The 24254-nt window shown below is 50.2% G+C and overlaps 1 protein-coding gene across 3 annotated transcripts in view; it reads left to right on the top strand.

Annotated features, from left to right (window-relative positions):
• Nucleotides 1–7582, top strand: part of CIMIP1 (ciliary microtubule inner protein 1) — a 35573-nt gene extending 27991 nt beyond the window's left edge. For all 3 annotated transcript variants that reach the window (XM_075347823.1, XM_075347824.1, XM_075347822.1), the window contains 3 exons: nt 3168–3249; nt 3331–3435; nt 4409–7582. In XM_075347823.1, the coding sequence (XP_075203938.1) occupies nt 3168–3249; nt 3331–3435; nt 4409–4564 (343 nt within the window). In that variant the 3' untranslated portion in view covers nt 4565–7582. The remainder of the gene's footprint in view (nt 1–3167; nt 3250–3330; nt 3436–4408) is intronic.
• Nucleotides 7583–24254: the final 16672 nt, after the last annotated feature.

Here is a 24254-nt window from a genome sequence, read left to right as displayed (position 1 = left end):
ACAGTTTACATTTTACAGTTTACAAATTGAATGTGCCGCACATACGATGGGGGCGTTGCAAATCGCATACGATATCGTATGCGAAATTGCAACGTGTAAAGCTGGCTTAAGGTCAAGCTTCTACTTTCCTTTCAATGGAAACTAGTTTCCCTTTCTCTGTTCAATATTTCCTGTGAGTTGCGCACACTTGGTAAATCTCATGCGGCGTCCCGTGGATCTCTCATCAGGTGTTGAACAATCTTCAGAGTTCTTCCTTTGTATCCATTCTAGCCATTCTTCCTTGTTTCCCGTAAAGTTCCTTCCAGATATGATCACCTCCATTGGCGAGTTTCAGAGCTGGCAGCCCTGTCTTGTTGCCCTACACACTGACCATCATCTGGCCTTGGTATTTCTGCATTCGCTTTTCTCTTCTTTTCACTTTCCTTCATTGCGAAGATAGTCTACTCTTGCTCAGTTCATCTCCTTCGCGTCCTCCTGACTGTTCATATATTGTAGCTGGTCAGACTGCGTCTCTTTGTGATCTACAGAGTCATCTTAATGCTCTTCCAGCCTGGTTTTCCTCTGTCATTTTGGACACATAATGGCAAGGGACAGAGCACTATCTCTTCATTCCTGCTCCCTTCACCTGTGCCTGGGGCCTTCTGCACCATTCGTCGTCAGGCCTCTTATTGGCAGTTCTCTAGGCTGCTTCTAGTTATCTGTTCTTCCCTTTCCAGGTTCTACAGATTACTCACCTTTACCCTCTTCTCTGGCGGTTAGATAAGATTTGCCGAGATCGCACATAGGTCTTTTTTTTTTTTTAGCGACGGTCACATGTGCGATCTTGGCGTGTTATATCACTAACGAGATCACAAGCAATGTCGCAGCGTGTACAGCACCCTTTACATTTTCTAGTCCTTTCTCTTCCCACCTTTGGGGACTGTTTTGGGATGTCCTATGGTTTCCTGTGTCCCCCAATGAAGCAATGCAGAAGCGAAGATTTTGGATACTCAGCCAAAATCTTTCTTAGAACCTTCATTGTTGGACACAGCAACCGCCTTTTTTAAATGATTCTGTTGGGCCAATCTGTATTTTATTTTAGGTTGCTTCTCCTACTGCTTTCACACTAACTGATCAACATGACTCTGATTGGTGGATGTATACTACTGAGGAAGAGTACAAAACAATATTTTAGTGGAAAAAAATGGTCATTTTCATTTACTCAGCCCAATGTTATACAATTCTGTGAATCTCCTGAGGATTAAATATGCTCACTAATCCCATAGATGAACTTCTCAAAAGGCATAGATTCCAAAATGAGGTCACTTATGGGGGTTCCTGCTGTTCTGGCATGTCAGGGTCTCTTCAAATGGGACATGGTGTCCGAAATCTATTCCAGCCAAAATGTCTATCCTTCCCTTCTGAGCTTTGCCATGCACCCAAACAGTAGTTATCCACCACAAATGAGCTATCGATGTACGACGAAGTAGCAGAACACATTGTATGACGCATTTTCTCCTGCTTCTCTTGTGAAAATAAAAAAATTTGAGGCTGAAGCAACATTTTTGTGGAAAAAATGTGATTTTTTTATTTTATTTTCACGACTTAACGTTATAAAATTCTGTGAAGCACCTGGGGGTTCAAGGTACTCACCACACATCTAGATAAATTCTTTGAGAGGTCTAGTTTCCAAAATGGGGACACTTGTGGGGATTTCCACTGTTTTGGCACATCAGGGGCTCTCCAAACCGCGACATGGCATCCACTATCAATTCAAGCCGATTTTGCGTTGCAAAAGTCAAATGGTGCTCCTTCCCTTCTGAGCCCTGCTGGGCACCCAAACATTAGTTTTCCACTACATATGGGGTATCGGTGTACAGTACATTTTTCTCCTATTACCCTTGTGAAAATGACAAATTTAAGTCTAAAGTAACATTTTTGTGGGAAAAAGAAACATTTTCAACTTTTTTCTCTCACATTGCCCTAATTCCTCTGAAGAACCTGAAATGTTAATAAACTTCTTGAATGTGGTTTTGAGCAGTGTGAGGGCAATTTTAGAATGGTGTCACTTTTGGGTATTTTGTGTCACTTTAAATGTGATATGGTCCCTAAATAAAAAGGTATTGGAAATTTTGCTGGAAAAATGAGAAATTGGTAATAATAAACTTTTAACCCTTCTAACGTTCTAGCAAAAAAAAAATGACGTTTCAAAAATTATGCTGATATAAAATAGATAGGTGGAAAATGTTATTTATTAATTATTTTATGTGACATAATTCTGATTTAGGGGCATAAATATTTGATTTAGGGGCATGTTATCGCCATTTTTGTGAGGTTGGCGGGGGCCCCATAGGTTAAAATCCTTCTTATCAGCAAGTGATCATAGCTAGTGATGAGCGAGCATTACCATGCTCATGTGCTTGGTACTCGTACCGGCTCGGGCAGTTGGATGCATGGATGGGCACAAATCGAGTACTCGGCTATAATGGAAGTCAATGGGGGACTTGAGCATTTTTCCAGAATGTTTCCCAAAAAAATACTCGAGTCCCCCATTGACTGCCATTATACTCGGGTGCTCCAGTCATGCCCATCCGAGCATCCAACTGTTTATGACGAAGACCGAGCACCCGAGCAAGGTAGTTCTCACTCATCACTAATCATAGGTAATAAATTCATAAAGCCCAACTGCAGCATTTTGTTTTTCTTTCACCACTGGAGTGGTTTTTTTAATTTAAGGTCCCTGTCCCTAGTAATATACTTACCCTCCAGTGTTTACACCTTTTACCAATAACGCTCAGGTCCTACAGTACCATCTTGTGACCACAACTTCTGACTGGCAGAGAGTCAGACGTTACGTCACAAGCTCTCAATGCAAGTCTATGTGAGCCAGAATGAGGCTCTCATAGGGTTGCATTAATTTGTGACCATTCCCACTGGCGTGGTGCTTTAAGATAGGAATAACCCTCTAAGTGCAGCCCAATCAGACAGTGCAGTTGCTGCATATGTGGACAACCACTTTCCATTTGGAGTCCGTAGAGGATGGGTGTCCCTCAAAAATATATTGAACACCTCACTGGAGTACTTATTCATACATTACACATACACACTCATGTCTTTGTTGTGAAGAATCGCATTAAATGTGGAAAAGTTGTAATAAGACTCATTAATGTTTTATCTTATGTGTTCAGGAAAGCACATGTGAAAAAAGAGCAAGAAACCACCAAGATGTGGCCCGATAACTGGGGCTTCCTGACTGCATCCTACAATGAGGTACATTTTAGCTGACGGTATCATCTTATCTAAACCCCAAGAAATTACCCCCATATAACAATGTTCATCTTCATATTTTAGCCAAGAACCGAATCTGCCATGAAAGCAAAAGAGGTGGCACAGAGAATAAAAGTACCAGACCACATGAAGGTTCGGACGGTGACCCCACTGGACCAGTATATAAAGGTCAATGCCATAATACAGACTATATAAGTGTAGATATGAATGTTTTAGGAGTTTATGCAAAAAAACTAAATATTTTTTTCAAAATTTCTTCTTGCTTTTAATGAATATGAGCAGTCTACTGGCTAAAAACCTGTCTCAGCTCCTATTTCTCATAGCTGAAGGTTTGATACTATCACCTACAGTCTAGCAAATCCACCATTGATATAGTTAAAGAGGTGGTTCACTACTTATTTTTCCAAGCCACATCGATATTATGTTGAGAAACCAGGCTTCTCTCAAATACCTTGTGTTGCCAATAGTGCCTGTGAGCGGCGCTATTGCGGTCCACTCATCCTCTTCTCATGCCCCCCCCCGGTCTCTGTGACCTCTAATGTCCGGTGATGTCACGTCAACTTCCAGTTGAAGTGACATCACTGCGGCCGGCCCCAGTCTTCCTGAATGAGGGGGCTGTGGGCGGTGTTTCACAGCTCTTCACAGCCCAGCATCTCATGCGCTCTCTTCTTCACTGCAGAGCGCCACAAGCAGGAGCGATGCTGGGCTGTGAAGAGCGGTGAAACTGCGCCCACAGCCCAGTCACTCATCGAAGCCTGAAGCAGGCCACAGTAATGTCTGGTCAACTGGAAGTTGACGTGACATCACTGGACATCAAAGGTCACAGAGCCCGGGTGTCATGCGAAGGGCATGAGCAGACCGCAAAAGCACCGCTCACAGACACTATTGGCAACACAAGGTATTTGAGAGAAGCCTTACTTCTCAATATTATATAGATGTGGCTTGGAAAAATAAGTAGTGAACCACCCCTTTAACTTATAGATGACTTGAAACATTGTAACAAGCCCTCAGCTGTCAGAGGTAATAAGTCAGCACATGTTTTAGTCTCTGGATGTTAATAAGAATTTTGCCATTCAAGGTCTTTAAAATGGGAAGAAATTAAATGCAAAAGAAGGCTAAAAGTCCGATTTTTTTCCCCCAGGTTGGCCAATCTCCTGCCATTCCTCAAACAACGCAAGGTCTGATAGGCTGGAGATCCACCGTCTCTGCCCTGCAACTGGAACGGTATGGCAGAACACGCCACCTCAAGGGCGATTTTTGCAAGAATATGAACTGGCCGGCCGAAGGAATCGCCTAATTGTTCTGTGATCGCCCAGACCCCAACAAGACGGAATGGGTCTCACAATAAACTCATAAAAATGAAACTTTCCTGCATTTTGTGGCAAGATGAAAAATCTCTGTAGAAGATGAGTAAATGTTAAAAATTTGCATAAGAATGAACGGCATACGCACACATCATAGCGGAAAACCTGATTTACGACTACCTCGCCTCCACCTTCGTATTCAACTATTTACATTATAGCAGTAAAGGTTAATGCAGCTTTACGCTGATTGAAGTGCAGCTCCAGGCGAGAGTCTAACACTTCTATCCTGCAAGTCAACACGATCAGAAAATGGGTTTACAAGGAAATGGCAGAGGCAGAATGGGTGCAATTACTTCATGTTAACTTCTCGCTTGCTAGATGTTTAATAGAGTTCAGATGTCACCGTGTTTGTCTTTGTTTGGCAGCTCTTTAGGTTTAGGACCGACCTTAAAGGGAATCTGTCACCCTTTTGCTTTTTTTAGTTATTATTTCGTGCATACCAGTGGCATAAAGGTGAAATTAGCCATACCTGTATGCCTCCTGATGATGGGAAAATCCTCTTTTATATCTTCTATCTTCCAGGCTATGGGGCGTGTGCTGCCTCGAAGATAAGACTGCGCCTAATCTTCATTATACAGGGTTCCTCCTCCCCTTCTCTTTTTTAGTTGCCCTGTAATGTTAGGTGTGCGACCGTAAATCTCACGCCTGTGCATTTTGCTTGCCATTTCTCCCTGCACTGCTCCACCCTTCTGTGGGCACAGGCTTCTGTACCGCCCCTGTGTCAGCGGCGGAGCCGCTCGGATCTGGAACCGCAGTGGCTTGAAGGGTCTCCGGACCCGGGTGGGGGGTCGCGCGGACACTCGAAGTGAAAAGGGGGTAATTATGTACAGGGGAGTTGGAAGTTCGTGACGCCACCCACGGTGCGTGGTAAGATGGAGTACCACCGCTGCTGTTGGGAGCGCCCGGTGGCGGTGGTATGGCAGCAAGGTGTTCAACCCCTCCGTGAGTAGGGGGTTTGCCCCGGGGCTCGGTGATGGCAGTGAAGGGGTGCCACTGGGGAGGAAAGGGTTTTCTGCGTACTCAGTCCAAGAATACTGACACCAACAGCTTGTAAACCAGAATTCTGAGCACCGCTGCAGCCAGGAGGGAGCACGCTTGGATCCGTGCCCTTAATGTTGCTTGTTAGCCTGTGACCTTTTCCGTGGCACCTTCTTCACTGTTTGGACCCTATAGTGTGGAACTAGTCGGGTCCCGCTCACCCGTATGGCTAACGGAGTGAGCTTGCTCTCAGGGTTCACGCTTGGGATTTGATGGACTGTGGTTTGTGAAAGTCCTATCCCCTCGTTGCACTAGTACCCCGATGTTGGAGCGGGTGAGGGCTGAATCTTGAAGACTTCACCCCCGTAGGGTAAATTACCAGGATGCATGAAGCTACTTCCCGGCCTCGGGTCCGCGTACCCCGTCGTGCCCTGACCCATGCCCGGAGATGGCTCAAGGCCACCCAGACCAATTTCTGCCACCTAGTATTCTACAAGGAGCCCAGCTCCTGACCTCCTCTCTCTTCTCCTCACACTTCTCCTTCCTAACACTTCTGACTTCCCCTACCAACCCCCCAAGTGGGTGGCCCTATTCCCTTAAGGCCCCCCAATGGTGTGTCTGGTGGGTGTGGTGCAAAGTGTTCCTAGGGTTTTGATTGGCTTTGATCTTAGCAACACCAAAGAACAGGGATCCGTAACCAAGGAGGATGCGGATACTGTGCAGAAGGGCAGGTTACACAATACCCTTTTCATATGACTTGATAGGCCAGGGCGTCACACTTCAATTTTGATGCGCGCAGGCGTCGAGGAGTCACTGCTGCTTCACAGTGCAGGGGAGAGACAGCAGACAGAATGCACAGGTGTGGGATTTCTGGCCGAGCACGTGATGTCACAAGAACAAGAAGGGAGGAGGAATGCTGTATAATCAAGACCACGCGCATGTGGGGTCCATCTTACTGTATGTGGGAACTGTGAGGCCATCATACTGTGTGTTGGGGTCTATGGAGGCAGCATACTGTGTATGTGTAGGGTGCTGTGGTTGCATCACACTGTGTGGGGTGAATGGGGGCATCATATTGCGTGTGGGGGCATTATACTGTGAGAGGAGCTGTAGGAACATTATACTGTGTGAGAAGCTGTTGATAAAAAAGGGCAAATCATTATTAAATGATAAAAAGTAATATATAATAAGCAAAATTAAGTTTGGCCATCCACAATACTCACGGTCTCTCATGTGGCCCCTTGGGGAAATTAATTGCCCATGTCTGGTGTATACTATGAGTAAATGGAAACAGAGCTGTTCAGACCTATTATTTCTCACAGCTGGGGGTTTGTAACAATTGTATCCAATAAAATAAACTCTCAAGAACACCAGTTTTTCCCCATCCCGATGGCTTGTTACATCAAGGTGAATATCAGGCTGTTTTCATCACAGAGGATTGTCTACACTGGAGACTATTGTAACAAACCCTCAGCTGTGGGAAGTATTATTAAAAAATATGGAAACAAGAACATTCAATGACAAGGAAGTTTCAAAAATTTACAGTATGGAATTTTTTGCATACATATGGCCAACTTTTTTTTAAGAATAATAAACAGGAAGGGTGATAACTTACAGATGGTGGTGGGGCTGACGGCCGGGACCCTATCCAGTGAATGGAGTTCTGAAATGTCACATTGGAAGGAAGCCGAGGCTCAAGACATAAAGGTATGTCTGGCATTTGCTGCTCAGTTACATTGAGGTTAATGGGCTCAGATGCAATACCAATCACCACCTGTGCACAGGGGTGGCGCTGTTTTAGAAGAAAGCAGCAATGTCTTTCAATTCAAATGCACATTTCTTCGAAGGTGTCCTCTTTAAGAAATAAAAATGTCTTTCAAAAGTAACTAAAGAAAGTAGTTACAGTGTTTCATAGCATTAATCACCGGAACCCTTGATGGTTCAAGCACAGAATCTTTCTTATTTTTCTCATCAGTCGCCGGTTCAATAAAAGGTTTTGAATGCAGAAGAAATTGAAAGTTTTTTTTTCTTCTCCTCTGTCCCCTCAGAAGTGTCGGCGCTCCGCACACAGCAAGCAGCAAGCTTTTTAGGAGACATGGGATTCAAGGTTCTGATTGAAGGAGAGGAAAACACTAAATATATATATTTATCCTCCAGCGCGACGGACTATGCAAAGCCGGCAGGAAAATTGCTCAATGCTGGTAAACAGCCAACATGAAAAAGCCGCACACAGGAGAAAATGACCAATCGATAAAGATCTTTACAGGAAAAGCTTCATTTTCCTCGGCATCGAGGAAGGGAGAAAGAAAAGAAAAAGTTTTGATAAGTTTTGCGAGAATCAATAGAAATTTCGACATCCAACTTCTTCACAGAGGATCGGTAGTTAAGAATGTTCTGGTGAAGAACACAAAGATTTCAGACCGCTGGGTGCAAGTGGAGTTCAGGGTCAATACAGACCGCCGTAGTCACTTGGATCATGATCCCTATAGATTCATGAGGTCATTGCACTCATAGACACCACTGACTCTCCAGCTCAGAACCCCTCCGCACTATTGTATTCAGACCATCTACTGAACCTGGTGACCAACAGATTTAAGTTGTCTAAATACCCTCGCCAGCTTGGTGTTTCAAGGTCTGCATAGACCTGTGAAGCTCAGAGACCACATATACCCATGGGTTTAAAGTACCAGTGGTCCTTTTTCCAATACCTTCAACTTAGGCATCCTTGTGAGGTACAGTCAGGGTCTATGAGTTTGTCACCGGTGGTCACTGGATATCTCGGTGGCAGCTGGGGACACTAAAGGCCACGTCTCACTAAGCGACATCACTAGCGACATCGCTGCTGAGTCACGGTTTTTGTGACGCAACAGCGATCTTGCTAGCGATGTCGCTGTGTGTGACATCCAGCAACGACCTAGCCCCTGCTGTGAGGTCACCGGTCGTTGCTGAATGTCCTAGACCATTTTTTGGTCATTGCTCTCCTGCTGTGCAGCACACAACGCTGTGTTTGACAGCGAGAGAGCAACGATCTAAATGTGTAGGGAGCAGGGAGCCAGCTTCTGCGGACGCTGGTAACCAAGGTACAAATCGGGTAACTAAGCAAAGCGCTTTGCTTAGTAACCCGATGTGTACTATGGTTACCAAGCACAGCGTCGTTACACGGGTCACTGGTGGCTGGTGGCTGATCTCTGATTGCTGTGGAGATCTACCTGCTTGACAGCTCACCAGCGACCATGTAGCGACGCTCCAGCGATCCCTGCCAGGTCAGATAGCTGGTGGGATCGCTGGAGCGTCGCTAAGTGTGACGGTACCTTAAGGGGGCAATCTTCTGGTACTACTTGTATTTCCAAGATGCCAAATTCAAGGTGGAGAATATCTCCGAGGAGGTATGGGAAGAGGTAATGCAAAATATTCCGCTGATGTCAGTAAGTGAGTCACAGGGACCGTCTCAGTTATTCTTAGTACACAGAGTCTATAGGACTCCAGTATTTCTATTCATAATAGGAGCTGGCCTCGACTCGTGCTGCTGGAAATGCGGAGTAGCGGATACAGATCTGATCCACCTTGTGTGGAATTGTCTGCGTCTGAGAAGATATTGGACGGGTGTGCTTGACCTCATAGACTCGGTATACGACTGCCGGACAGACCGTGGACCTCTGATGTGTGTTTTCAGGTTCACTGCAGAAGTCACTATTCCAGAGAGCCATATGACAGCTATCGCGTGTATTTTATACCAAGCATGAAAGATCATAGCCTTATATTGGAAAAACATTAAGGCCCCGGATACTAGAGAGTTGATTGAGAAAGTAAATAATACTTGAGGCTTGAGAAATATATGTATCATAAGAGGAGGGCGTACAAGAAATTCGAGGACCTATGGGCCCCATGGCTGGATACCCCAAATCTGGCCCCCAGTGATGTTGACGTGGGTTAGAGCCTTGCTAGTGGGTTTGTTTTAGCTGGTCTTTTTGGAAAGGATATGTTAAAATATAGAGCAGGATTTCATGCGGTCCAGTCATGATACAGCAGTTCATAAGTCAGTATCGTACATGATAGGCTTAGATACATCAGCACATCAGTCAGTATCACACGATGGTCTTAGATACATCAGCACATCATTCAGTATCACACGATAGTCTTAGATACATCAGCACATCATTCAGTATCACACAGGGTAGACTTGGATACAGCACTTCATTAGCCAGTATCACACAGGATAGTCTTAGATACATAAGAACATCATTCAGCATCACACATAGTAGGCATGAATACAGCAGTTCATTAGTATCATACATGATAGACTTAGATACATAAGCACATCAGTCAGTATCATATATGGTAGGCTTGGATACATCAGTTCATTAGTGAGTATCACATACGATAGTGTCGCGGGCGGAGGAGGGGACGCTGCACTCTCCCACTGCTCGGGTCCGGCGGCTGCTGGTGCTGCTGCTCGGTCGTGGCTCGAGCGGTGGGCCGGATCCCGGGGACTCGAGCGGCGTTCCTCGCCTGTGAGTAAAAAGGGAATTTTGATTGTGGGGGTTTTGGTTATTGTCCGTGACGCCACCCACGGTTGTGGTGATATTGGTGACACCACCGCTGCTCTAGACGGGGATCCCAGGAGCGGTGACAGGGAGCAGCTTGGTTGTTATTTCTCCCCTCCGTGGGTAGGGGGTTGGTTGTCTCGGGGCCCGGTGATGGGGTAGGGATGGATAGCAGGCAGGTTACGGGGCCTGGCGAGGTGCAGGGTCGCGGGGGCAGCGCTGTGCCGCACGGCATGGTGGTACTCACTCAGCCAATGATGAGGACACAGTTCTAGGTAAAACACACGGCTGGATGGACGGGTCCCACAGACGGCTGCGGTGTTGTTTCTCCCGGCAGGTTGATGGTGACTGCCTTTCCCTGCACCTATGTACGGTAGATGGTTCCAATGGGTTCCCACCGGTAACCCGCTCCCCAGCTTGGATATGGGCTGGAGGAGCCCCTTTTGCCTGCAGGCGCTGGCCCTGAGAAACGGTTGCCTTGACGGTGGCGGTGTCTCCCTTACTTGGTTGGACTGTTGCCTTCTGTCGGGACTTGGCTGTTGGGAAACCCAGGAGGTTCCCTTCACTAACGAATTTGGCAAATTCACGGCGACTCCTAGCCTTGCCGGGGTCCGTAAGCCCCTGCCAGATGGTGCTGGCTTCTCTTTGCGTACCGGTCCGGTACCGCCGGGCCACCGCCCGTCCATGGTCCTTACGGTAGACTCCAATCAGATACTCCTGCAGATGGTCACCACCGTCTGCCAACCTTGCTGTCTCGCCCGGGCCACACACTCGGACGCTGTCAGTTAGTTGCTCCACTACCACTTCTCCTCCTTCCACTTTCCCCTCCAAAACTAATCTGTCTGTTTTCCCGCCTCCAGGACTGTGAACTCCTTGGTGGGCGGGAGCAACCGCCTGGCCCACCCCCTGGTGTGGACATCAGCCCCTGGAGGAAGGCAACAAGGGTTTTGTGTTTGACCTCGGTGTGCCTGCTGGGAGTGTGGGGTGTGTTGATGTTGTTCTCTGTGGCCCCTGGCTTGTCCAGGGCGCCACAATAGCCTTAGGCAGGCTTTACACGTTGTGACATCGGTAATGATATATCGTCGGGGTCATATCATTAGTGACACACATCCGGCGCCGTTACCGAAATTGCAGCGTGTAAACCCTAGGAGCGACGATCACCGATCACAAAAAAGTCAAAAATCGTTAATCGGTGACACGTCACTCCTTACACAACGTGTAAAGCCCGCCTTAGGGTATGTGTCCACAATCAGAACTCGCTGCGTTCAGAACACGAGTCCTGACCGGGGGGACCATGAGTCTCTTCCGCAAGAGATCAGGGTTCGGTGTGCTGCGGTCTCTCGCTTGTGTTCTCCCTACCGAGGACACATGCAATTCCACAGAAAACAATTGACATGCTGCGGTCTGGAAAGATGTTCTGCAGGTCAGTGTTTGCTGCGGAAAAAACAAGCACAGTGGGCACGGGATTTCTAGAAATCCCATCCACTATGCTTGTACTGCACAACGCATAGTTTTGGATGCAGCTGAAGCTTGCTGCGTCCAAAATGCTGCAAATACTGATCGTGAGCACATACCCTGAGAAACCACAGCTCAAAAGATAGTCTGACACATAAGTAACAGACACACAACTCAGCAGACAGTATCATCACACTGTAGAGGCTTAGATACAGCAGCTCATGAGTCAGTATCACACATGGTAGACTTGGATACAGAAGTTCAGTAGCTAGTATTATACAAGATAGGCTTAGATACATCAGTTCATTAGTCAGTATCACACATAATTAATAGGACATCTGAGAGTGGAAGAAAGGGGTTAATCCCGCACTGCTGATGAATAATGAAGACAGAGATGAATGCATCCTGGAGTGTGATTGATTGTCAACGCGTTTTGGAGCAAAACACCTTCATCAGGACATTCACAGTTGACTATGATTCCATCAACAGCTTGCAGGATTAACCCCTTCCTTCCACTCTCAGATGTCATTTGCTCTGTGGGGCTACAGCAGCGATTTATGCCATTGTAGAGGCTGTGACTATCACAACCACCTCAGGTGGGCACGATTCCTACCCTAATTCCAAATTGTTAACCTGATAAGACCCTATTTTGGGCTAATTGTCTCTATAACAGATACACAGCTCAGCAGACAGTATCACACTTGATAGGCTTAGATACCATTCTGAATAAAGTGTCACAAGTGATAATCTTATTGTGGCTTATTGAGACAATATCACATATAGGGGGCTTAGATACACAGGCTCAGCAGTGTACGGAAGGCTTTCATATACACAGTGATACTGGACATGAGGGTGATTTGTAGTGTATCGCTCTAAGCCCCCAGACTGTTAAAGGTCACAGATTTTTGGACATTTACGGCAAGTGACAAAGCATCAGACATCGTGGTCTTAGCCGTCGTTGTGCCTGCAGGCTGCCAGTGTCTGCACAGAACAACCCGCTGCGCCACACCTGACTCCAGACCTCTGCCGTCCCTGTGCCCAGCATGTGCCAGACACAACAGACAGCAGCGAGCAAAGGAGGGGGCGCAGTGTCTGCTAATCCATGTCCCTGACAGGCAGCAGAGGGCACAATCATAGGACTGACTGTAAACTCCGGCTATCATGGTACATAGAGGGAAACTCATGAGTTCTGCTCTTTAGTAATCCTAAAAATATCTGAGACTGGGAAAGATGGGTGATCCATTGTAATCCAGCCTTCCCAGTGATAATTATAACTTGCCAACTATATTTAAGGGGGATTTTTAATTTTAGGGGGCACCACCACTGATTTTAACAGTTCACAAGAAAGTGACTTAGATGTAATCCCATAATGTGTCATTGAAGAGCAGATTTACAAACAGCTTCAGAATTCGTGATATATATCATGCAGCAAATGTCACCATGTGACTGCAAGTGTCAGGCCTGGTCATGGGAGGACCCCCGACGAGCGACAAGACACACAGAGTACACCCTGAAAACAAAGAAATCGTAGGCCCATTCACTAGGGAGAGGGGAGCGGGGTCACCTCCTAGCACTCACTTGCATGACTATGAACCCTGCACTCCCCAACGTCCCTAGATGGGTCCTTCCCCCCCCGTGTGCCAAACAAGTGCCTAAGTCCTTGCTGACCCTAAACTCACCCTGGCAAGTAGGGGCCAGTGAGACCCTAAAAAAAGGATTTTTCTCTGTATTTTGTGTTTGTTTATATTTAAATGATTAATAATGAGGGGGGGGGGTCTCATAGACCCTTCCCCATTACTAACCTCAGGCTTGATGACAGCTGTTATTTTTTAACAAACCACAGCTGTCATTGACCCCTTATATTACCCCGATTGCCACCGAACCAAGGCAGCCGAGAATGAGTCGGGTAAAGCACCAGGATTGGCGCATCTATTTCATGCGCCAATTCTGGGGCGGCTTTTTTAGGCTGCGGGTGCCAATAGCCATGGGCCTCCCCAGCCTGAGAAAAGCATCCCCCAGCTGTCTGCTTTATCTTGGCTGGGTATGAAAATAGGGAGGAACACACACCATTTTTTAAAATTATTTATTTCATTTCCATGTCGCTCACCAGACCAATCTCCGGCTATCATTATATCCAAGACAAAAGTAGGACTCATCACTGAAGAGAATAGACCTCCATTCGAGCCTCCAATCTCCATTTGGGACCATGTAGGTAACACCAAAGAATACTTCACGAGGAAAAATCGCACTGGTCCTACTCCCAGGATTATAGTACAGTAATATTGTACAGTAGCCAGATCCATCTAGTCTTGACTTAAAGTGCTCAGTATTATATTGATTTGATAGTAGAACCAGTGGTACAGCCATTTTTCCAAAGTGTACCAGGAGCCATTTTTCAACACAAAAGTGCCAACCGCATGTTGCTCATGTTACTATGACCAGCCAAAAATGTGCTACCATGACCGGCAGAGTCTCCGAACTTCTCTCTCATCGAAAACATCTGGGATGTCACTGGTAGATAATTACAAAGGGAGCTGCCAGCAGTGGATCTTGATGATTTGCCTAATCCCATTCAGCGCTGCAGACCATTCCTCAGACATTAACAACCTCACTGATGGCAGCCAAGGTCTATACTGTGGGGATTTCTACGCATGGTGCTTATGCAAGATACTGAATAAATCGAGATGTTTTGAAAATGTTATTTATATTTTTATCATTTGCGTACCATTAACAACTCTCTATCCATACTGGGATTTTCATAATTACATGATTCAATGTTGAGGTGTTATTTCATTATAAATTCAATGCAGAAGTAGCACATTTCCTCCAATATAGGTACATATATAAAGTGAAATTTACGAATTCTGCCTTAAAAAGGTGTTCTCAAGTTTAAATGTTATCCCCTATCCATGGAATATGGGAAACCTTTCTGATTGCTGTGGCCTCTGTCGAGGGCGGGGGCCAGCTTTCCCCGTCGCAGGGACTGCTCGGGGAGGTCGCGCTTGGATCCGGTGCCTTCTCCTCGGTGGCTCGAACGGGCCGGATCCGGGGCTTGAGCAGCGCTCCTCGCCCACGAGTGAAAAGGGAGGGGAGTTGGATTGTTGGGATGGATGGAGTGTTCGTGACGCCACCCACGGGTTGTGGTGACGGTGGGCACCACCGCTGCTGGTGACGGGGTTCCCGGGACCGATGGCGGAGAGCAGCTAGGTGTTGGCCCCTCCGTGGGTAGGGGCTGGTGATCCCGGGGCCCGGTAGGAGGTTGAATTCCTCCGGATGGGTTTTGGCAGGGTGCAGGATCGCGGTGCAGCGCAGCGCGGTGCCGGATGGCACTGGTGTACTCACTCAGACACAGATGAACAGAGTCTCTGGTAAACCAAACGGCTGGATGGACGGGGCCCGCAGCCGGCTGCGGTGTTCTCCCTCGACGGGTTGATGGTGGCTGTCGTTACCCGGCACCTGTGTTTTGTGTTTTGACCCCAATGCCTGAGCACCGGGAGTCCGCTTCCCGACGTATATGTGCCGGAGGAGCCCGTTTGCCCGCAGACGCAGGCCCTTTGGATCTCTGGCCCTTGGCGGTGGCACTTTTCCGGGATAGTTGGGCTGTTGCCTTCAATCGGGACTTGGGTGGGAATGAACCCCTGAGGTCCAGACCGCAATCAGAGAATTTGACTAAAGGTTGGCTTTAAGCCTAGTCGGGGTCTGAGTACCCTGCCTGGTGCTTTGTCCAATCTGCTCTCCGGTTCGGTACCGGCGGGTCACCGCTCGACCCCGGTCCTACGGTTCCGCTGGCCTTCGCCAACTCCTGCAGACGGCCACCACCGTCTGCCGACCTTGCTAAATGTGCCTGGGTTCCGACCCAAACACCAACAGTTTTCACTCCTCACTCACTACAGACCACAACTGGACTGCCAACTGTGTTTTTCCCACCTCCAGGCTGTGAACTCCTCGGTGGGCGGGGCCAACTGCCTGGCTCCACCCCACCTTGTGTGGACATCAACCCTGGAGGGTGGCAGCAAGGGTTTAATGTTTGACTGGTGTGCCCTGTCCAGGGAAGGGGGTGTCTGGTGTTGTGTAGTGACCTGTGACCCCTGGAGTCCAGGGCGTCACGCCCCCCCACTGATTCTTACAATTTGGGCTCTGGAGAGCCCTTGCTGAAAGTAGTAGAGGTAGAGGTGGATCATGCGCACTGTGGAGCTCTGTGGACTGACGAGCACAGCGCTGGGCTGCTCTTCAGCACTCCTTTTAGAATTAATGGAGAGGGTGTGCGCATGTCAACCTCCACTCCATTCAGCCGGGCGAAGCATCTTTAGAGCTCCAGCTCAAAGGATCTCTGGAGGCCCCTAAACATACTGCCACAGCTACAATGGATAGTTTAGAAAGTATATTCATGTGTGTGAATGGCCCAGACACAGTCCAGACCAAAATCCCATTGAGAATCTGTGGCAAGAATTGAAAGTTGTTGTTCACAGATGTGACAAATTGGTAGAGGCATCCCTCAAAAGACTTGAAGCAGTAATTGCAGCTAAGGGTGGTCCTACAAAGTATTGACTCAGGGGGACTGAAATATTCAGAAAAACATGTATCATTTCCTTTACACTTCACAAATACTTGCTACTTCATGTTGATAGATCACATAAAATCCCAATAAAATTCATTTAATTGTGAAAAAATGTGGAAACGTTCACAGGGTATGACTAGTGTTTCAAGGCACTGCATATATTCTCTGTATGTTCACTTAAAGGGAACCTGTCATCAGAAATTTTGCTTTAAACCTAAATGTTTCCCCCTCTGCAGCTCCTGGGCTGCATTCTAGCAAGGTTCCTGTTGGTTTTTTGCTCCCTTTTAGACCAAATATAATACTTTATAAAGGTGTACCTTTTGGGATGCAAATTTTCTAAATCGTCCATGGGGGCGGGCTCTCTGGTGTCCGTTATGTCCATCCTGCAGATTTACGACGTCCTCCAACGAGATTATGGGCGGCACTGTGATTATCATTGCAAGTGCCCACCCATAATCTAGTGCACGTGCTTTCCTCTCTGCCTCCAGCGTTCTGCGCAAGCGCTGGCCGTAACCAGTGGTGTCCTGCTCCGATCCTCCCATCTATTTCCTGCTACAGGGAAAGATGGGAAAGAGGGGACGTGCGGTCATCTGGCCAGCGCTTGTGCAGAACGCTGGAGGCAGAGGGGAAAGCGCGGGCACTTGCGATGACAACACAGCGCCGCCCATAATCTCGTGCCTGCGCAAACGTCACCAGCGGTCACACTGTGCACGCAGTGCACAGTCCCGCTACAGTGGCACTGCGCATGCGCCGGACCACGGGCTCACTGGGCGGCATCCTGGAAGTATGAAATGCTGCGTTGGGGGACGGCGTAAATCGGCAGGAGGGACATAACGGACACCAGAGAGCTCGCCCCCATGGACGATTTAGAAAATTTGCATCCCAAAAGGTACAACTTTATAAAGTATTATATTTCGTCTAAAAGGGAGCAAAAAAAACAACAGGAACCTTGCTAGAATGCAGCCCAGGAGCTGCAGAAGGGGAAACATTTAGGTTTAAAGCAAAATTTCTGATGACAGGTTCCCTTTAAAATATACATGCTCAGTACCACCTCTCTCATTCTGTTTATATGAAGACTGAACAGTATCACTTATGTTATGTTGTGTAAATAGATAGTAAACAGCACCACTTCTCTTATCAAGTGTATGTATGGACACTGTACAATACTACTTCTCTTGTCTGCTGTATACATGGACACAGCACAGTATCACTTCTTTTGTCAGGTGTAAATCTGTAGAATGCACAATACCACTTCTCTTGTCGGGTGTATATGTGGCGCCCTGGACAAGCCAGGTCGTCACAGAACAACGCCAACACACCCCACACCCCGGTTAGGCACACCAAAGCCAAACACAAAATCCTTGTTGCCTTCCTCCAGGCGGGAAAAGGAAGAAAAGCAGATAGAGTTTGAAGTGGAAGTGAGAGGAGTGAAGTGGCAAGAGAGCAACTGTCTGACGGCGTCCGGGTGTGTGGCCCGGACGATACAGCAAGGTTGGCAGACGGACGATGGTGACCGTCTGCAGGAGAGGCCAATTGGAGCGAACCGAAAGGACCGTGGACGGGTGGTGGCCAGGCGGTACCGGACCGGCGAGCAAAGAGAAGCCAGCACCATCCGGCAGGGCTTATGGACCCCGACAAGGCTAGGAGTCGCCGTCCAATTTGTCAAATCCGTTAGCGAAGGGAACCTCCTGGGTTTCCCAGCAGTCAAGTCCCGATAGAAGGCAACAGCTCAAACCGTGATGGGAAACACAGTCACCGCCAAGGCTAAAGTTCCCAGGGCCAGAGCCTGCGGGCAAAAGGGGCTCCCTCAGCATCCATCCAAGCTGGGGAGCGGGTTACCGGTGGGAACCCATTGGAACTGTACACACTACACAGGTGCAGGGAAAGGCAGTCACCATCAACCTACCGGGAGCAGAAACCACCGCAGCCGTCAGTGGGCCCCGTCCATCCAGCCGTGTGTTTTACCAAGAACTGTGTCTTCGTGATTGGCTGAGTGAGTACTACCGTGCCGTGCGGCACAGCGCTGCCCCCGCGACCCTGCACCTCACCAGGCCCCGTAACCCGCCTGCCATCCATCCCTACCTCCCTCACCGGGCCCCGGGACAACCAACCCCCTACCCACGGAGGGGAGAACCAACATCCAAGCTGCTCCCAATCATCGCTCCCGGGATCCCCGTCCAGAGCAGCGGTGGTGTCACAACCTCACCACAACCGTGGGTGGCGTCACGTACAATAAATCCCCAAAACCATTCCCCTTTTCACTCACGGGCGAGGAACGCCGCTCGAGTCCCCGGGATCCGGCCCACCGCTCGAGCCACCACCGAGCAGCAGCAGAGCAGCCGGACCCGAGCAGTGGGAGAGCGCAACGTCCCCTCCTCCGCCCGCGACAACTTGGCGTCACGAACAGGATCTTACCGCTCTGCCATCTGGTAGAGGTGCGCCTTGTGACCGCCGGAGGTGTCCGGCCGAAAATTTGGAGAAGCCGCCATCTTGGGCGCGAAAATTTCCCACTCGAGCGTCTCCTCGAGCAGTGGAGGCACGAAGGCCTATACCCCGCCCCTGTATAGGAGGAGCCGGAAAAAGACTAAGGGGGACGGAAACAAGATGTCTGCGCCCGACGGAGCCGCTGGAGGAGCGGTGGTCGCAGCCGCAGTGGCACCCGCGGATGGGAATGGGCCCGCCCAGGTCCCGGCCGCACTGGCGGGAGGTGCCATGGCCCCAGCTCTCGCTCAGGTGATGCCGTTCTCCTTGCCCTATGTGCCCGGAGCTACCTGGCTGCCGCAGTACGATGGGAAACCTGATACATTGCAGGTTTTCCGGAAGAAGCTTAGCCCGCTGCTGGTACTGTACCCCCTAACTGATAAGCAACGTGCAGCGGTAGTGCTGGGGCAGCTAAACGGTGCGGCTGAGCAGGAGGTGGAGACCTGGGCCGAGGGGTACCGGTCCTCTGTAGCCACCATCTTTGAGAAGCTACAGACTGCCTTTGAGACCCGTACCAAAGCCGAGCTGCGGATGCAGTGTTACCAATGCCGACAACCGCCCGCGGATAGCATTCGGGACTACGCCTTGCGTCTGCAAACCGCCCTCCGCACACTGAAGCGGGTAGACACCATCAACGATGCGGACAGCAACAAAATGCTAGTGGAGCAGTTTGTACAGGGGATGAGGTCCTCAGAGGACCGCAAGCAACTTCGGCTCTGGGCCCTAGAACACCCTGATGTGGGCTTTGCCGTGTTAAAGGAATGGGCCATTAAAGCTCTGCAGCCTCCGTCGGAAGTCCCTGAGGTAGCCCCATGGCCAGCTGAGACGGCTCCTGTCGTGGTGGCCCCTGCTCTCCCAACACCTTCGATACCTGCAACACCAAGGCGGCATGATGGAGGAACTGGCTGCCCAAGTCCGCCGCATGGATGGGGACCTCGCCAAGACCCTTGCCACACTCCAGCCTCCGACCAGGTCCCAGCCCCTGGCGAAGATGCAGCTCGCCGACAGCCCCGAGGACGTTCCCTGGATGCAGCGGAGAAGGGCCAATGACTCACGGTATGGACCCCCGATTTGTTACAGGTGCAGCAAGCCCGGCCACTACTCCCGACAGTGTCCGTTAAACGAGCAACCCCTGGGGCCACGGGCCAATCCTCAGGAGTAGAACCCCATGGCCCCCCAGACTGGCGGGACCGGTACATCGGAGCCCAACCCATTATCCCCGTGGCAGTGGACGGTATACCGGTGATGGCTCTCCTGGACACTGGATCTCAGGTAACCACAATACCATAGACACTGTATCAACGGTATTGGGGGAAGGACGAACTTGCTCCCCCCGATGGTAGCATGACACTGATTGCCGCTGATGGGCTCCCATTGACCCAAGTGGGGTACAAACAAGTGGCCATGACTGTGGGACGAGCTGAACTGCAACACCAGGGAATGATCGTGATAATGAATGAACCCAGTGATTATGACCCGAAAGTGGTGCTAGGGACCAATGTGATGGAGCACTGCATGAGTGATGTGCTGACCCTACTGCAGCAGCTGGCCGCCACAGCGGAGGGGAGCCGACAGAGAGCGGTGCAGCGTGAGATCAGGGCCCTGATGTATCGCCAGCATGTGAACTCGACAGGAGGAGAGATTGGGGGGGTGAGAGTGATGGATGTGGCCCCTTTGGTTGTGCCTCCCAGGAGTGAGATGATGATCTGGTGTAGAGCAGCGGTAGGTCCCCAAGGGCGGGACTATCCCACCATGGTAGAACCCATGCCCTCTGAACACTGGCCCACAGTGATGGCCGCCCGAGGGGTGGTGGACAGCAAGAAAGGAAGGGTGCCTGTGAGGGTGCTGAACTGTGGGGAGGAAGAGGTTATGCTTCCCCGGTACGCTACCCTTGCCAAGTTGCTCACTCTAGACCCCCACACCATCCATGAGGCCGTGCCCCTGATCTCACCACCTACTGCCAGTCCTTACCCATCCCTAGGGGAGCTAGATGAGTGGTGCCGAGAGCTACACATAGGCACTGATGATACCCCTACACATCACAAAGAAGGGGTATATCGGGTGGTACGGGAGTATGAGCGAGTTTTTAGCAAACATCCTCTGGATTTTGGGCAGATTAAAGGGGTCCAACACCACATCCCCACCGGGGAACACCCCCCTATTAAAGAGAGGTACGGGCCCATTCCCCCGGCACACTACCAATGCGCCAAAGACATGTTGAGGAACATGAAGGAGGCGGGGGTTATTAGGGACAGCTGTAGTCCCTGGGCTGCCTCGTTGGTGCTGGTTAAGAAGAAGGACGGCACCATGCAGATGTGTGTGGATTACCGAAAGATTAACCAGATAACACATAAGGATGCTTACCCTCTGCCCCGTATTGAGGAGTCCCTGGCTGCGCTGAGAACCGCAAACTACTTCTCTACCCTTGACCTCACCAGCGGGTACTGGCAGGTGGCCGTGGCGCCTGAAGACTGAGAGAAAACTGCCTTCACCACTCCTATGGGACTCTGCGAGTTCAACGGCATGCCGTTCGGGCTGTGCAATGCCCCCCGGGACCTTCCAACGGCTGATGGAATGCTGTCTGGGACACTTAAATTTCGAGACCGTCTTGCTGTACTTGGATGATCTGATCGTGTACTCACAAACGTATGAAGCCCACCTGGAGCACCTAGCTGAGGTGTTCGCGTCCCTTGCTAAGTATGGGGTGAAGTTGAAGCCCTCCAAGTGTCATCTGCTGAAGCCCAGAGTGCAGTACCTTGGACATGTGGTGGGTGCGGAGGGTGTCGCCCCCGACCCCGAGAAAATCACCGCCATCCAGGACTGGCTGAGGCCGACCACAGTGAGGGAAGTGAGGCAGTTCTTGGGCCTGGTGGGGTATTACCGTCGCTTCATCAAGGGGTACACGAAGATGGCTGCCCCCATGCAGGACCTCCTCGTGGGACAGACCAAAGGTGGTAGACCCCTAGGAGCCCCACTGGTGTGGGAAGAAAGGCATGAGGAATCCTTCCACCAGCTGAGAGCGGCCCTGACCGGAGAGGAAATCCTAGCGTACCCTGATTACAGCCACCCATTCATCCTCTACACCGACGCCAGCAATGTGGGCTTGGGGGCAGTCCTATCCCAGGTCCAAGACGGAAAGGAAAAAGTGATTGCTTATGCTAGCCGAAAGCTCCGACCGACTGAAAGGAACCCTGAGAACTACAGCTCTTTCAAGCTCGAGCTCCTGGCGCTGGTGTGGGCTATCACCGAGCGGTTCCGCCATTACCTGGCAGCAGCTAAATTCACCGCTTTCACGGATAATAACCCGCTGACCCACCTGGACACAGCCAAGCTGGGCGCGTTGGAGCAGTGGTGGGTGGCCAGGCTAGCCAACTACGATTTCACCATCAAGTACAGGGCCGGCCGTGCCAACGTTAACGCTGATGCACTCTCTCGGATGCCCCACCTGTCGGAAGAAGGGCCCGAGGATGGCGACCTCGAAGAGATTGAGTTGCCTGCATTTCACCGGCCGCCAACTGAGAAGGTGCATGTCCATCAACAACGGGTGAACCTGGACCCGCTGCCCAGTCAGGAGTTGCAGGAAGCTCAAGACCAGGCACCCGCTGTCCGCCTAGTCAAGATCCTGGTGGAACAAGGCGCTGCTGGGATAGACCCTGCCGCCCCGGCCGAAGCTCAACGCCTGTGGCGAGAACGGACCCGGCTGTACCTACACCAGGGGAAGTTGTATCGCAAGCTGATTAACCCGAAGACTCATGAGAAGATCCGCCAGTTGGTGATTCCCCAAGCTAACGTGCCCACTGTCCTGCAAGCATACCATGATGGTGCTGGGCACTTCGGGTGGAAGAAACTAGAGATGCTGTTGAGAGAGCGGTTCTTTTGGAGTGGAATGCGGGAATCTGTAGAGGCCTGGTGCCGAGAATGTGGCCCTTGCGCGCTGAGAAGGAAAGACGAGGCCAGCCAGAAGGTGCCCCTACACCCGATCATTACGCATCAACCACTGGAGCTGCTTGCCCTGGACCATGTAAAGCTCACCCCCAGCCGAAGTGGGTACACCTACGCTCTAACCATTGTAGACCACTATTCAAGGTTCATGGTGGTTGTCCCAGTCAAAGACCTAACCGGCCGTACCGCCGCTAGAGCGTTCCAGGCTTATTTCTGCCGACCACATGGATACCCTGAGAAGGTGCTTACTGACCAAGGCCCGGCCTTTGAAGTGGAAGTATTCCAAGAATTTTGCCAGTTGTACGGCTGCAAGAAAATCCGGACCACGCCTTACCATGTCCAAACCAACGGCATGTGTGAAAAGATGAACCACCTGGTCCTGAACCTCCTGAAGACGTTGCCGCTAGAAGAGCGGAACCTGTGGCCGGAGAAGCTACCTGACCTGGTCGATATGTATAACAACATCCCTTCCAGCTCAACGAAGTGCACCCCAGCCTACCTGATGAGGGCTCGCCCCGGCCGGCTACCAGTGGATTTGGAAATGGGGTTGGAAGCCCCGGAAGCACTCCCTTCGACAGCTGAATGGGACACTCGGCGGAGGGTGCAGTACCGACAGGTCCAGGAATATGTTGAAAAGAACTTGAGCCGGAGATGGGAACAACAGGAGCAGCGCTTCAACCAGAAGGCGTCTGCTGGTCCCTTCCAGCCTGGAGATGTAGTGCTGAAGCGAAAAAGGAGGACCCACAAGCTGGATGATCAATGGGAACAAACCCCGTATGTCATACAGCCCACAGGAAGGGAGAATGGGAAGGCTTATCAGATCAGCCATGACCAAGGAGGAACTCTGGCCACGGTTTCCCGGGACCATCTGAAGAGGTGCCCCCCCGCGTTGAGGGTAGCGGCTGAAACTCCAGTTCCCAGATTGGCAGAGAAAGAAAAGGAGGTAATCCATACCATGATGGGTGATTTTCCGGCAGACTGGCCTACGCAGAACGGCGCGGTGATTCTTCCAGTGATACTGTTCCCACAACCAGTGGATGAGGAAGTAATGGAAGTGATCAACCATGAGCCAGTACCCAGGGATGAACCTGTACCCAGCTCCCCTACGCCTCCGCCTGCCCTACATGATAGCAGGGAGGAGGAACTGGTTGTTCCCACTGCCCCAGTCCCTGTCACCCGTCCCAACCTTGGTAGACCCCCACTTAGGTACAGGGAAACTACTCTTTAGAGGGGGGGGGCTTTGTGTGTTGAGAATACCGTTTAGAAAGTTTCTGAATGATAAGTAAAAATGATTATCTGAGAAGTTCACCTGATTTGCAACTTGATTGAACCGGTCGTTGCCGGCAACTGGTCCCCGTTGGGACCCCTTGAAACCGATGCGTAGAAACTGCTGCGGACAAGCCCGAGAACTAGCAGGGCAACCACGAACTTGTGGTATGTAAATAAAAATATATGTTGGCTTGAAACCGTGACTGCCTCCGGAGAGGCAGATTTGGGAGGATGGGCCTGGAGGAAAGTGATGGCCCAGGCCCGCCACTACCGGAACCGGTGGCGATCCTCCGGGGGATTCAGGGGTCCCCAAGGACGTGGGTCCCCTGAAAGGGACAGAACCCGCTCGGGCAACTTGGTGCTGGACTGGGGTCAAGGGGTGCTGCCCATTTGCTT

The sequence above is a fragment of the Anomaloglossus baeobatrachus genome, chromosome 5, assembly GCF_048569485.1.
Source record: "Anomaloglossus baeobatrachus isolate aAnoBae1 chromosome 5, aAnoBae1.hap1, whole genome shotgun sequence".
Classification (NCBI taxonomy): Eukaryota; Metazoa; Chordata; class Amphibia; order Anura; family Aromobatidae; genus Anomaloglossus; species Anomaloglossus baeobatrachus.
The sequence above is the reverse complement of the archived record's forward strand: the minus strand, read 5'-3'. Positions and strand labels throughout refer to the sequence as shown.